This window comes from Urocampus carinirostris, chromosome 12 (genome assembly GCF_059441175.1).
Source record: "Urocampus carinirostris isolate Australia breed hairy pipefish chromosome 12, RoL_Ucar_1.0, whole genome shotgun sequence".
NCBI classification, from domain to species: Eukaryota; Metazoa; Chordata; class Actinopteri; order Syngnathiformes; family Syngnathidae; genus Urocampus; species Urocampus carinirostris.
Genome location: NC_142360.1, coordinates 12,513,355 through 12,526,488, shown reverse-complemented (window position 1 = coordinate 12,526,488; position 13,134 = coordinate 12,513,355). Strand labels below are relative to the sequence as shown.

Here is a 13,134-nt window from a genome sequence, read left to right as displayed (position 1 = left end):
TGCAATAACCAAACTATCAAAACGGTGTTGTGGTTTCAGAGCTGGGACATGTCTTCTGTAGTGTTCATTTTACCTCTGAAAAGTGATGGGTCCCGGGGACTCGCATGCTCAAAAATCAGAGATCTATGGGTCCCCAAAATTTAGTGTTATCGAGATTGAAATTGTAAATCGGCGACAAATATATAATACAAATCTATATATCCATTCAGTTTTAATCATCAAATTATTAATTCATTTTCTGCATCAAATTATTGTTGGTAATATACCGATTAAAAGGATAACCTCAAACCTGTCTTTTTTTACTTTCTCCTTTTATACTTACTTTTTTCTTAACTCCTTTATACAACATAATTCGTAATATTAATCAACAAAGCAAGTGAGCCGTTTGAGAGACGGCTCTTTTTAATGAGTTGAGCCAAAAAAGCCGGTTCTCTAAAAAAAGACGGACTTCCTTTCACTACACAACTCAAACTCGTTTGACTTGATTGATTTGCCGTTTAGTGATAGTCGGTGTATACCTGATGGTACCCACCATTGACAAATTTGCGTTTTTCCGTACAGATTTTCTCGTACATCGTACACGTCTTAAAATGCATAATAAACGTACTTTGTACGGCAAAAACGTACTGTTTTTTTTGCCGGAATTATTGCCGTTGTTATCACTTTCTGCATTATGTTTCTTTTACTGACAGAGAAGAAATTACCAATTTTGTGTTGATTTTCACCTAATACTAACTTTTTTCGGAGGAATACTTAACCTTCGCTCGACGACAAGCACCACAACAATGACGTAATCTCGAAGCAACGAGATCTCGTTGGCCGAGATCAGCAGACAAAAACTCAAACCGCGAGACCAAAACATCATACATAGAAACTTCATACATAGAAGTTTCATTGGTTCACAAAAGTAGTCTGTACCGTGGAAAGATCTGGGGGGGTGTTGGAGGAATTAGGGGGCGGCAGTCCAAAGTCAGAAGTTCGAACGGTTGTTTGACGATTTATACGCAACACGTTAGGGCTGCACAATTAACCAAAATCGAATCGACATCGCGATGTGACATAGTGCGGTTGTGAAACCGCAAACCACTGTGGTTTTTTTCAAGGTGTTGTAATGAGTGATGGGGCTATGGCCAACCAAAATTGTTACTGTTTTAAAAGCGCTGACCAATCAGAGGCAAGTTTTAATAATAGCACAAGCCAATAAACGCGATTCAAAGTTTGCAAGCACCAAACTATGCCACACCCACCGTGTGAACTCATTGAGTGTCATAGCGGACACCGAAAACATAGTCCCAGAGTCAACAAACGAGAAGGAAACCTAGCTTGCACCGAAGAAGGGCGATACATCACTTGTTTGGACCTATTTTGGTTTTGACAAAGGAGAAACTCACTGGGGAGCCAAGGGGCGCCAGCCTGCAAAAGTTTGGGAACCATTGCTTTAAACCATGGGAAAGTGTTAACAATAAGTGGCTTTTTTGTTTTGTTTGTTTCAACTGTGTATTTTTGTGGACCATGCCCGGTTAAATTTGATTTCGAAAGGCAGTAAAAACTCTTGAATTTAACTTTCCTTAAGCAGTAGGAACCCTAATAATTAAAAATGTGTCAAGATGATACTAATATTTGATTCAACATCATAACACACAAATAGCAACTCTATTTTGGTATGTGGATGCAACTTTTTCTTGTTGCCACTCTTTCTCTCACCTTTCATTTACATCTCAAATGCAGGTTTTACAAGAGAAAAGGGTTCCCCCCTGGACCGAGATTGTCCTGGTGCCAAAGACGGGCAAAGCGAGCTTGTACCCGGGCCTGTTCCTCTTCACCGGGCTGTGCCGCATGGTGCGCCCCGTGCGCAACCTGGCACTCGGCAAGGAGGAGCTCATCGGGACCTTCGAGCAGGTAGCCCCCGGGAAAACGCGGAAGCCGTGCGAAAGGTGACGTTTGCATCTCTCTAGCTTTACGTTAACGTGGCCGTGGCGGAAACGGAGGTGGAGATGGGCGTCAGCACCCACCAGGAGCTCTTCCCGCACAGCATGCTAAGCGTGGTGGCCAACTTCATCCCCTACTCGGACCACAACCAGAGCCCCAGGAACATGTACCAGTGTCAGATGGGTGAGTGACGGCAACAGGTTCCGGCTTGATTTCCAGATTCTGACCCCGGTCCGTCTGCAGGTAAGCAGACCATGGGCTTCCCCCTTCACGCCTTCACCGATCGCTCGGACAACAAGCTGTACCGTCTGCAGACGCCGCAGAGTCCGCTGGTGCGCCCGTCCATGTATGACCGCTACGAGCTGGACAACTACCCGAGCGGAACCAATGCCGTGGTGGCCGTCATCTCCTACACGGGATACGACATGGAGGACGCTATGGTCAGTCTCTGTACATCAGGCGTCAAATCAAATGCCGTAATCGGCTGATTTAACAAAAAATGATTGAGTGTTTTAAATTGTTTTCTTATTCATGATGGAAAACGTCATTAAAAAGAGAAATATTCATTTAAATAATAACATGAAAAGGCATTGGGTTTATATCATGATCACACTATCTTAGACACAGTGCCAGAGACGGATGGTAATTAAGTTGTGTATTTATAAAAAGTTTGATATTGAGATAACATCTACTGCCTTTTCTTGTGTCATCTATTCCACTAATAGTCCTGTGGTGAGAATTTGTTCTCTCTGCCATGACCTGGGTTTGATTCCCGTTGCATCCACTCGCTCAGTTTAAACTGGGGACGAGTTAAACAAATGTTTGTACCAATTCCTAATCAAAAATGTGTGTTATACCCGATGTCATGTACTTCCATTCCGCTCAAAACCTCTTTTGTTGTTGTTTGGCGCCAACTGCTGGCCAGATCGTGAACAAGTCGTCGTGGGAGCGCGGCTTTGCTCACGGCTGCATCTACAAGACAGAACTGGTGGATCTTGCCGACAAGGCTCGGGGCCAGGATGGCGTTGTGTTCGGGGCCAAGCCGGGAGACCCCAAAGTCAAACACCAACTGGATCCGGACGGACTTCCCCCAGTGGGTGCTATGTTACGCTACGGAGACCCGTACTACAGTTACATCAATCTGAACACCGGTCAGGCCTTCGTCACCTTCTACAAGTGAGTACCAGAAAGAGGTTACAGAATATAGAATACCGGATTAAGTTTTTCTTAAAGGGCTTACGAAACATTTCACAGTGCGGACTAAGTTGCACCTAAAAACACCAAATTAGGAAGAAATTTGAAAATGCGCCCTAAAACCCGGTGCGCCTTATATACTAGACAATACATTGGCCGAGATTGGAATTGCATACATTAAAGCGTGTGTGACTGCAAAAGGTTTACGGTATACTACTGTATTTGCGTAATCATTGATCAAAACAAAAAAAACAAAAACTTTCTATGCATCAGGAATCAAACCTGTGTGGTGAGAGCGCCAACACTTAACCACCAGTCATACAGTTAACGCACGTAAAGGTATTAGTTTTTATCTCATTATCACTTTACTCACTGTGCCAGAAACAAATGTTTGAGAGATAACAGAGTAGTCCTTAAAGATATGAATAAACGCTAAGGTCGATTCGTCATTATACGCACAAGGAATGTTATCCTACTGTGCTTGTTTGCGTTTATTTAAATCTTTCAGGACGAATTTCTGTTCTCTCATTCTCTTTTGTTTCTGGCAATGTGAGTCAAAATAGTGCGATAACGAGATCATTAGATTCCAGTTGCATACGATGTTTTGAGACTGTAATCAGCGACATTTTCCAAATGCATTAATATCAGCAACATTTCTACACTAATAAACACGGTATCTCTTGCTGTAATTCGAATTCCATGTGCCTTATGTATGACAAATACTTTTGGGGGGGCTTCTTGTAATCTGGTGCCCCTTATGGTGCAGGAAATAGCATATTTTTAATTAATGGGTGTTAAGACGCACTACTTACGAACGAGACAGGTTCAGGCCGAGTGTTAGTAAGTTGAATTTGTTGCTTCAGTGCCTTATTTTGTATGGAATGTATGTTTAAGGCTTATATAAGTAACCTGTATTGTTTTGTACTAAAAAAAATAAACATTTCATAAAATAATATGCTCTATAAAGTTGAGTTTAACTTACTTTTGGAAGATGCAAGAGGTCCTCCTCCGTGGTAGAGAGTAGACGAAAAAAAGAGATCCGACCATTTTTTCAACCGCATCAAGCTTTCTTATTCCACTTTAATATCAAAAGAAACTGCTCGCCTCTTCTTTACACCGACCATATTGAATGGATGCCCGAGATATAAAAAATTAAAAAAGGCCAAAGGTATTAGCGCGCTGCAGATACAATATAGAATGTTTACATGCTATCTACGAAGAGGAAGTTGATTTCTTCTTCGGGGTGGATGCTGGGTAGAGCTAAGATTCATGGCCCGAGCCCGAACCCGAACCCGAACCCGAGGCAATTTCGGGCCGGGTCGGGCCTGAAATGTCAGTCATACGGTCGGGTCGGGTCGGGTTCGGTCCTGCTTTTTTTTTTTTTTTTTTTTTTTTTTTTTTTTTTTTAATTAATTAATAATTATAAATATATGTTCATTAAAAATATATACTTAAACTATGTATGGATACTAGACCAAGGAATACTTGTTATAAAATAAATAATTTGGATAAAACAGAGAAGGAGCTGTAATTGCTTTTAACGGAGCCAGAGCATGCTCTGTGCACGTGACGTGACGTGAATGCTGTCCTCTTAATAATCTTCCCCTCCGCAAATTCGCGTGATTTTGGCCTGGTATCCCCGATATGGAGTCGGACCAACAAGAAGTTAAGGATAAACTCAAGAGAGGAGAACTGACGAGGAAAACGCACTCTGGTAAGAGTTTTAATAAGCGTTTTATATAGAATACAATCAGGGGGGGGGGATTTGCATAGGAGTCGGAAAAGGGCACAACACGTCAACACCCCCTCAATGATAGTGCCGCGCTAAAATCTTAAGGACGTACTACTACTGCTGCTGTGGATTATGGCCCAATGATCAAGTCGTCAAAATGACGGACGCCCTTAAATGTTTTCGCTACCTCAAAAAAAAAAAAAACGTCAATGACAGATTGTCGCTTAATGTAACATCTGCAGTGCAGACACAGAAATATAAAAGATGTAAATGTTTATACAGTTTTATTTAACTTAGGCCTAGATGTTGTAACAAAAGGCAGAGTTTAATTTGTTATCATAAATCACCCCTCCTTATAAATAAAATATGTAATTTCGGGCCCCCTCGGGCCGGGCCAGCAAATCCAGTTAATTAGTCGGGCTCGGTCCGGGTCGGGTTTAATACCCCTCGGGCCTGCGTCGGGCTCGGGTGCTTTTTTTGGGCCCGATCTTACCTCTAATGCTGGGTGAGTTTTCACAGCGCCACCACACGCCGGTTGAGGCGGAAAGAAGCACGACAGAAATGTCCTGTTCTCGGAAAAAGGTGGACAATATACAAAATCTAACTTACAGCAATGTCCGGATATTTTTCGACATCCCGAAAAAAATGTTTGTACCGTTTTTCGTAACTCGAATGTTAGTAAGTAGGGGAGTGTCTGTTGATTAATCTCTAGTGTACTTAGGGGTCAATAAATTTCTTTATCGATTGACAAATTACCGTACTTTCCGCACTATAAGGCGCACATAAAATCTACGAGCTGGACAACTAAAAAGCTGACTATGCGCCTTATAATCCGGTGCGCCTTATATATGGATCAATATTGAATTACAAGGTCTCGCAACTTACGGTAAGCAGCCACCAACTCCATTTTTCGCGTAGAAGAAGTGCGCTGTGCATACTGGGAAATATTAAACAACGATTCTCTTTTATTTGTGCGTTTGTATAAAGACCCTGAAATGGCTCCTATTAAGAGACACGCTTACAACGCAGAGTTTAAACTCAAGGCGATCAGTCACGCAGTAGAACACGGGAATAGAGCAGCAGCGAGAGAGTTCAACATTAATGAATCGATCACGAGAGTGGCTCGAGCCGGCAGAATTAAGAGTCCCCCTAGGAACTCGCTAACTGAACAATGGTTCCATGGGTGAATTATGTAAAACCCACTACAACATTTTACATTTTAGTTATTATGTTATTGCTTTACTGTTATTGTTTTGCACTTGATGTTTTTGCACATTACGAGTGTCACTATATTGCGATTGCACTAACGTTCAATTTACCATCACATTATCAGACGTTTTTTTGCGTGTTGACTAAATGAAGGAAAAGTAAAATGTTATGCCTTGCTGTTGTTCAAAGATGTTAAAGATGTGTCACGAAAATGCTTTACCTCAGAGAAAATAATAAAACGGCTGTTTATTCATTTTGGGAGTGAATGGAGTTGTGGAAAGCTTGCTTATTATCTTTTAATAAAGTTTGACTGACCTATCTGATTGTTTTGTTGACATTCCCTTTAGCGCGGCACCATCTAACGGTTGTATAACGTAACTACATCCTCTACTGTAGCCAAGTCAAGTTAAGTCACATTTATTTATGACGCCCTTAATCGCAAAAATGTCTCAAAGGACTGCACAGGATTAAAATTACAAAATTGCACAGTTACCTGATCTTAAACCAGCATGCACTTATAGCGCCTTATAATGGGGTGCGCCTTATGTATGGAAAAAGTTTAAAAATATATCATTCATTGAAGGTGCACCTTATAACACGGTGCGCCTTATACTGCGGAAAACACGGTAATTTAAAAAGGCAAACTTAATAATTGTATTTACTCTATCTTGCCTTTTGAGCAACAAGTTTTTAGATATTTTTATCAGGAAAAACCTGAAGGGAACCTTTAATCATTCTCATAATCTAAAGCGGTGGTTCTCAACTTGTCTGACTTCAGTACCCACCGCCGCATCCACACCTTTTTCAAGCACTTTCAAGGCTAAATAATATATTTTCCCAGTACCTTCAAAGGAAAGACCTCAAGCTTTGTTTAAAAGAACGTTTTTGGGGGTTTTTTGTTCGCTTTGATGACTAAAATTACGTCGCTATCTTGCTTCTAAGCACATGTTGTTTGGTTCTTTAACCACTAGGGTCATAGGAGCACCATTTCCTGTGGTGTGACTTGGGCAAGTACAGCTTGGTGGTGCCAATCCCTCTCCAGGTGCATGCATGTTTTCACCCAGTGTTGCAACTGGGACCTTTTGCGTGCTTCTAGCACATACTTTGTGCTATTTTGAGCTGTTCCAAGCTATGATCTAAGATCTGTTTTGTGTCAATAGTCTAAAAACTTACATGAGTTCTGCCATTCTGCTTGAACAAGGCACACGTAGCTTCAATACGTCAGACTTGTTTGTAAATACAGATAAGGCACTATAGGGTGATTAAGGAGTTTAATACGGAAAACAAAAAAGAAGGTACTGTATGTATGTGGGGCAGAAAAATGAGCCAAATTTGGACTCATTTTACTGCTATTGAAAAGCGGAATCTTTCAATCACAGAGACTGCTGATCTTTTTCCTTTTTTTTTTGAATTTACATTTTTGTCATGTTTTTCAGAAGAGCTGTGTCTAAAATGATTAAAAATGAAATTTAAATACTCACTTTTTTTGCATTTTCTCACTTATGTATGGCACTGAAGTTAATATTTATTATTTATATTGTATTATTTTGCAGTTTCAGAGATGATCTGAAAGCTAAAATTGTTTTGTATTTTACAATTTTTTGGTTGATTTGTGAACATTTAAATTTATAATTCATGTTTTTGGCTAGGATCTCTTGCCAAACATTTAATATTACTAAATAATTTGGTGCATCACTCTTAAAAATAATCTGAGAAGTCATTTGAGACAAAAGAGCCGTCTCTTTTCAGTAAACCGAACCGAAAGAGCCGAAATTCCCATGAGTAGTCTGATAAACCTGTCCTTTTGGATGCGACAGTAGGGGGCAGTAACGCTTCACATGACCACTCGATAATCAGGACTGGAGCCCCCAAAGTAGTCATTTTTACGCACTTAAGTCTTTTAAAAGTGTGGTCTATCAAGTAAAGCTGCCAGGCAATAGAAATAATTTCAAGCATTTCCAAGCACTTTACCCTGAATTCAAGCATCTGACTTTTAAAACATTAAAATGCAAGTATTTTCAAGGATTTCAAGCACCTGTAGGAACCCTGCAATTAACATATAAACCACAAGAGGGCACTCAGGGACAACTCTGTTTCTCAAAGGCAGAACAGTTACTGTTTGCAGTATCATTTAACTGTGTAACCATGCATTTCTAATATTATCCACCGTATATTCTGATATATGAGACGCACCTGATTTTAATGCGCAGGGTAAATTTAGGGTTTTTAGGTCCAAGCCATAGAATATTGTAGTAAATTTAAGCTTTACGTTGCACAGTATTTGACAGTTCTTGACGAGGTTGGTGTTGACTTTTTGGATTAACTTACAGTCGACGTACACTTGCCTTCTCCTGTTTTATCAGGAGCCACGAAGCATGCGTGGTGGACAACATCAAGATTTGCGGCAACGACAGCGGCTCGGGCTCATTCAGGCGCGTTTGCATCACGGTGCGAATTCCGCGCAACCCCACCATCGGCGACAAGTTCGCCAGCCGGCACGGCCAGAAAGGGATCCTGAGCCGCCTGTGGCCGGCCGAGGACATGCCCTTCAGCGAGAGCGGCCTCAGCCCCGACATTCTGTTCAACCCGCACGGCTTCCCGTCGCGTATGACCATCGGCATGCTGATAGAGAGCATGGCCGGCAAGTCGGGCTCCCTGCACGGCCTGGGCCACGACGCCACGCCTTTCGTCTTTTCCGAGGAAAACTCTGCGCTGGATTACTTCGGAGAGATGCTGCGGGCCGGGGGCTACAACTATTACGGCACAGAGCGACTCTACAGCGGCACCAGCGGCCTGGAACTGGAGGCCGACATCTTCATCGGTGTGGTTTACTACCAGCGGCTTCGGCACATGGTGTCTGACAAGTTCCAGGTAAGTGCACGGGGTGAACTCGTGTCTTTAGTTTTTCGTTTCCATTTCTGATAGAATACAATTCAGGGTTCCCGCCGATCCTTAAAGTCTTAAAAGGCATTGAAGTCCTTATTCTAAAAATGAGGCCTTCAATTGGCACCTGCCAGTCTTGACTGGGAATCCATTATGTACTGTAAACATCCTTTTTCTTTCTTGTTTCCCATGTCTAAAACTTGAGAATGCTATGCTTTTCAGATGGAAAGTTTTCAACTGGACCAAAATGTAAATTAAAAAACAACAACAAAAAACTTTGTTTAAAATGACCTCTTATTCAATTCATCGTTTTTTGTTGTTGTTGTTTTGTTTTGTTTCAATATTGTTGATTTTTTTGTGGTTTAGGTCTTGGATTTTAAAAGGCAACCAAAAAAAAGTCTTAAAGTCTGGAATACACTTGCCCTAAGCTGTAGGAACCCTGCAATTCAGTGCCGTCAAAAAGTATTTGCACCCTTCCGGATTTATCGGTCTTATGCATATGAATCACTTACAAAGCTTTCAGATCATCACACCAATTTTAAAATGACAGACAACCCAAGGAAATGCAAAATGCAGTTTTGAAATTATTATTTTTTTAAGGCACAAAAAGTCAAAACCTTTCTGGCCCTATGTGAAAAAGTGATTGCCCCCTGAATCTTTTAGCGAGTTGCGCCACCTTTGGTAACAAAAACAGAAATTAATTGTTCACGATAATGGGTAATACGTTTTTCACAACGCTGTATTGTTTGAAATCTGCCACATTGGAGGCTTTTCTAGCATGAACTGACATTTTGAATTTGATTTAAATCTGGATTTTGACTTGGCCACTTTAGAACCTTCATTTTGTTTATGGGCCATTCAGATGTGGACTTGGTGTGTTTCGCATCGTTGTGCTGCTGAACGTTCCGAAAGTTCTCGAGTCAAAGGGCACAAACTACTGGCCGAATGTTTTCCTTCAGGATCTTCCGATAAACTCCGTAATTCTTTATTCCTTCACGTTGTCCTGAGGCAGCAAAGCGGCCCCAAACCATCACACTGCCACCACCATGTTTGTTTTGTCAAATGCCGTGCCATTTTAGACCAGAGGGGCTGCACACCTCCCAAAAAGTTCAATTTTTGACTCATTAATCCACAGAATGTTTATCCAAAAGCGGTGAGGATAGTCAAGAAGCTTTTGGCAAATTTGAGAAGGCTGTGTTTTTTTTTGTTTTTTTTTTTGACAGCAATGGTTTTCGCCTGGAACACCCTCCCATGGATGCCATTTTTGGCTAGGGTCTTTCTTATAGTGGAGTCAGGAACACTGATATTAACTGAATACCCCTTTGATATTTTCTGAATGTTCTTTTGTAACCTCCTAGATGAGCCATCGTCGCATTCTTGGAGTAATCTTAGTTGGTCGACCACTTCTGGGAAGGTTGCCAATGTTCCCAGTTTTTTCCGTTTGTGGATAATGGGTCTGACAGTGGTTCGCTTGAGCCCTGCATTCTGTGACCTTTTCCAGATTGATGGATTTCAATCCTTATTTTTGAAATTTCTTCTGGAATTTCTTTGGATCATGGCATGTCAATTGTGTTCTTGAGGTTTTGTAGCCTCTTTCACTTTCACGGATTGGCAATCAATTTTGGTTGTGGATTTATACTCAAAATTACCACAACTAGGGTCGATCACAGTTACTGTATGATCTAATAAGGGAGGGCAATTACTTTATCAGGTTTTGATTTTTTTTTGTGCCTTTATAAAAGGAATCAACATTTCAAAACTGCATTTTGTATACCCTTGGGTTGTCTCTGTGTGATATTAAAATCTGGTATGATGATTTGAAACTTTGCAAGTGATAAATATGCAAAAAACACAGGAATCAGGAAAAGGGCGAATACTTTTTCTCGACACTGAGTCATTCTCCTAAAACTGCTTTAAAACAGCCACGTATAAAAGAGAAGAAAACGTGTAAATCGACCTATAAGAAGCAGGGAACCCTTCATATTTCTTGGTTTGCAAACACCTCACTGAGACACTCCATAAACATTTTGTCTCTCAATTTCAAAATACTTGAAAAGCTTACGCTCGGTACTGTTCAGCTTTAGATCCCCTGTTAACATGTTTGGCTTTAGGTGCAATTTCCAGCGATGTAATCCAATCAGGGTCCTCTGACATGGTTTTCATCTCCACAAAGAAACAAGCGTTTAGAGTGTCCGCTATGCTTCGGCAGGTGCGTACGACGGGTGCCCGCGACAAAGTGACCAACCAGCCCTTGGGCGGGCGCAACGTCCAAGGCGGCATCCGTTTCGGCGAGATGGAGCGCGACGCGTTGTTGGCGCACGGTTCCTCCTTCCTGCTGCACGATCGTCTCTTTAACTGCTCGGACCGCTCGGTGGCGCAGGTTTGCGTGGACTGCGGCAGTCTTCTGTCTCCGCTGCTGGAGCGGCCGCCGCCTTCCTGGTCGTCCACGCGTCACCGACGCACCGTCTGCACGCTCTGCGGCAAAAGCGACTCGGTGGACTCTGTCTCCGTCCCGTACGTCTTCCGATACTTTGTGGCCGAGCTGGCCGCCATGAATATCAAAGTCAAGCTGGAAATCAAGTGAACGTCGCAGGGACCTTCTTCATGTACATGACTTCTCAATTTGTAATCATGATGACCATGAGAGATTACCCTTTCTGCTCACAACTGGTTGGAAAATAATTTATCTGATAATGGTGTCATCTGATATCAAAGCAGCATACATTTGGGGTTTTTAAGGGACTGTGTTTAGAGGGAGTCTTGCACGAGTAAAAAATATTGTACCATTCTTTTCTTTTTTAAGAAATCAGATCCCATCTTGTGTCGATATTATTGAATATGAAAAACAGCTTTTTGTCTTTTGAAAGTGTGTTTTTGCTAGAGGATAATGGAAGAAAAAACAAAGTAACCTAAGTAAGTATTAAATGTACATCATCCGTTGATAGGGAAAATCTTAAAAACAAACTCATTTTGTACTATAAGATGCTGAAAACCAAACGGTGTTGGTGTGTAGCACATACCATACTTTCATTTTGTGATTGTATTTATATCAACACAGCTGTCAATCATTTACTGTATATTGCTAAGGGGCAGATGTCAAGTTTTGACTTCTTTCTGTCCCCTTTTTAAATTGTTAAATAAAAACCGATGCTTTGATTTAAAGCAGGGGTCGGGAACCTATGGCTCTTTCTATGAGTACTTGTGGCTCAGAGACAAATTTGATTGCATGCAAATTTTCTCCATCTCGTTGAAAGCTTGAGCCATTAATCCTGTTCAGATACACGCAAAGCCAAACCAAAGCTGAATTGCTATGCAGTACTTCGCAAAATATATAGGGCACGTTTTTCACTACAATTTACAGTCAAGGTGTCACAAAAACAAAAAACAAATCAAAACCTCGTTTTGCCTGTACAACACTAAAGGATCCTTTATATACAGTAAAAGCTCACTATATAATCTGTGTTCAGTGTTTAGATACCTTATGATGAATCCACGGAACAAACTGTAAAAACGCCAAAACAACGGAAACGAACTTAATGATTGGGTGAGTGGGAGGGATGGGTGGAGCTATGCAAAACGTGCAAGCACTCCCATCTCTCGCCCTACGCTGCGCCAAAGGCAAGCACATCAGGCTCCCTGTTTGCTGAATGTTGTGACGTTTTTACAAAATAACTGCTTGCATCTGGTTTTGAAACCAATATACGGAAAAAAAGGGTCAAAATGAGTTTAACCGATCTTGAGTAATTGCAAGAAAGACAAGTGGTATGTTTGTTGATTTTGGGACATGGGCTCTGACATTCTCTTTTCATAATTTTTTATCAAATCATCAAAAATAAATGTGCTGAAGACTAACCTTCTGGGGCACGGGTTTAGCAATTTAGTAAATTTGTCTCATAATATATGGTGTGGCTCTTTCCCAAAATAAAATTAATATATTTTGCTTTTATGGCTCTTTGAGTCAAAAAGGTTCCCGACCCCTGATTTAAAGGGACACTAATGTATGACCACTAGATGTCACTGTATTGACTGGTGCTACAAACCACAAGGAAGAATAAAGACTTTGGAGGCTCGAGGTGACCGAAACACTCCCATTATTTTCTCACCCAGCCTTTCTCTGGGCGGGACACTTCGCAACAATCATCCATCCATCCATCATCTGCACCGCTTTTCCTCAGTAGGGTTGCGGG

General features: G+C 41.4%; 1 protein-coding gene across 3 annotated transcripts in view; it reads left to right on the top strand.

The window, feature by feature from the left end:
- polr1b (RNA polymerase I subunit B) overlaps positions 1 to 13,017 on the top strand; it is a 40,172-nt gene extending 27,155 nt beyond the window's left edge. For all 3 annotated transcript variants that reach the window (XM_088350487.1, XM_088350485.1, XM_088350486.1), the window contains exons 10-15: positions 1,729 to 1,899; positions 1,956 to 2,112; positions 2,173 to 2,369; positions 2,855 to 3,105; positions 8,428 to 8,935; positions 11,157 to 13,017. In XM_088350487.1, coding sequence (XP_088206613.1) covers positions 1,729 to 1,899; positions 1,956 to 2,112; positions 2,173 to 2,369; positions 2,855 to 3,105; positions 8,428 to 8,935; positions 11,157 to 11,531 — 1,659 coding nt within the window. In that variant the 3' untranslated portion in view covers positions 11,532 to 13,017. The remainder of the gene's footprint in view (positions 1 to 1,728; positions 1,900 to 1,955; positions 2,113 to 2,172; positions 2,370 to 2,854; positions 3,106 to 8,427; positions 8,936 to 11,156) is intronic.
- The last annotated feature ends 117 nt before the right edge of the window (positions 13,018 to 13,134 follow it).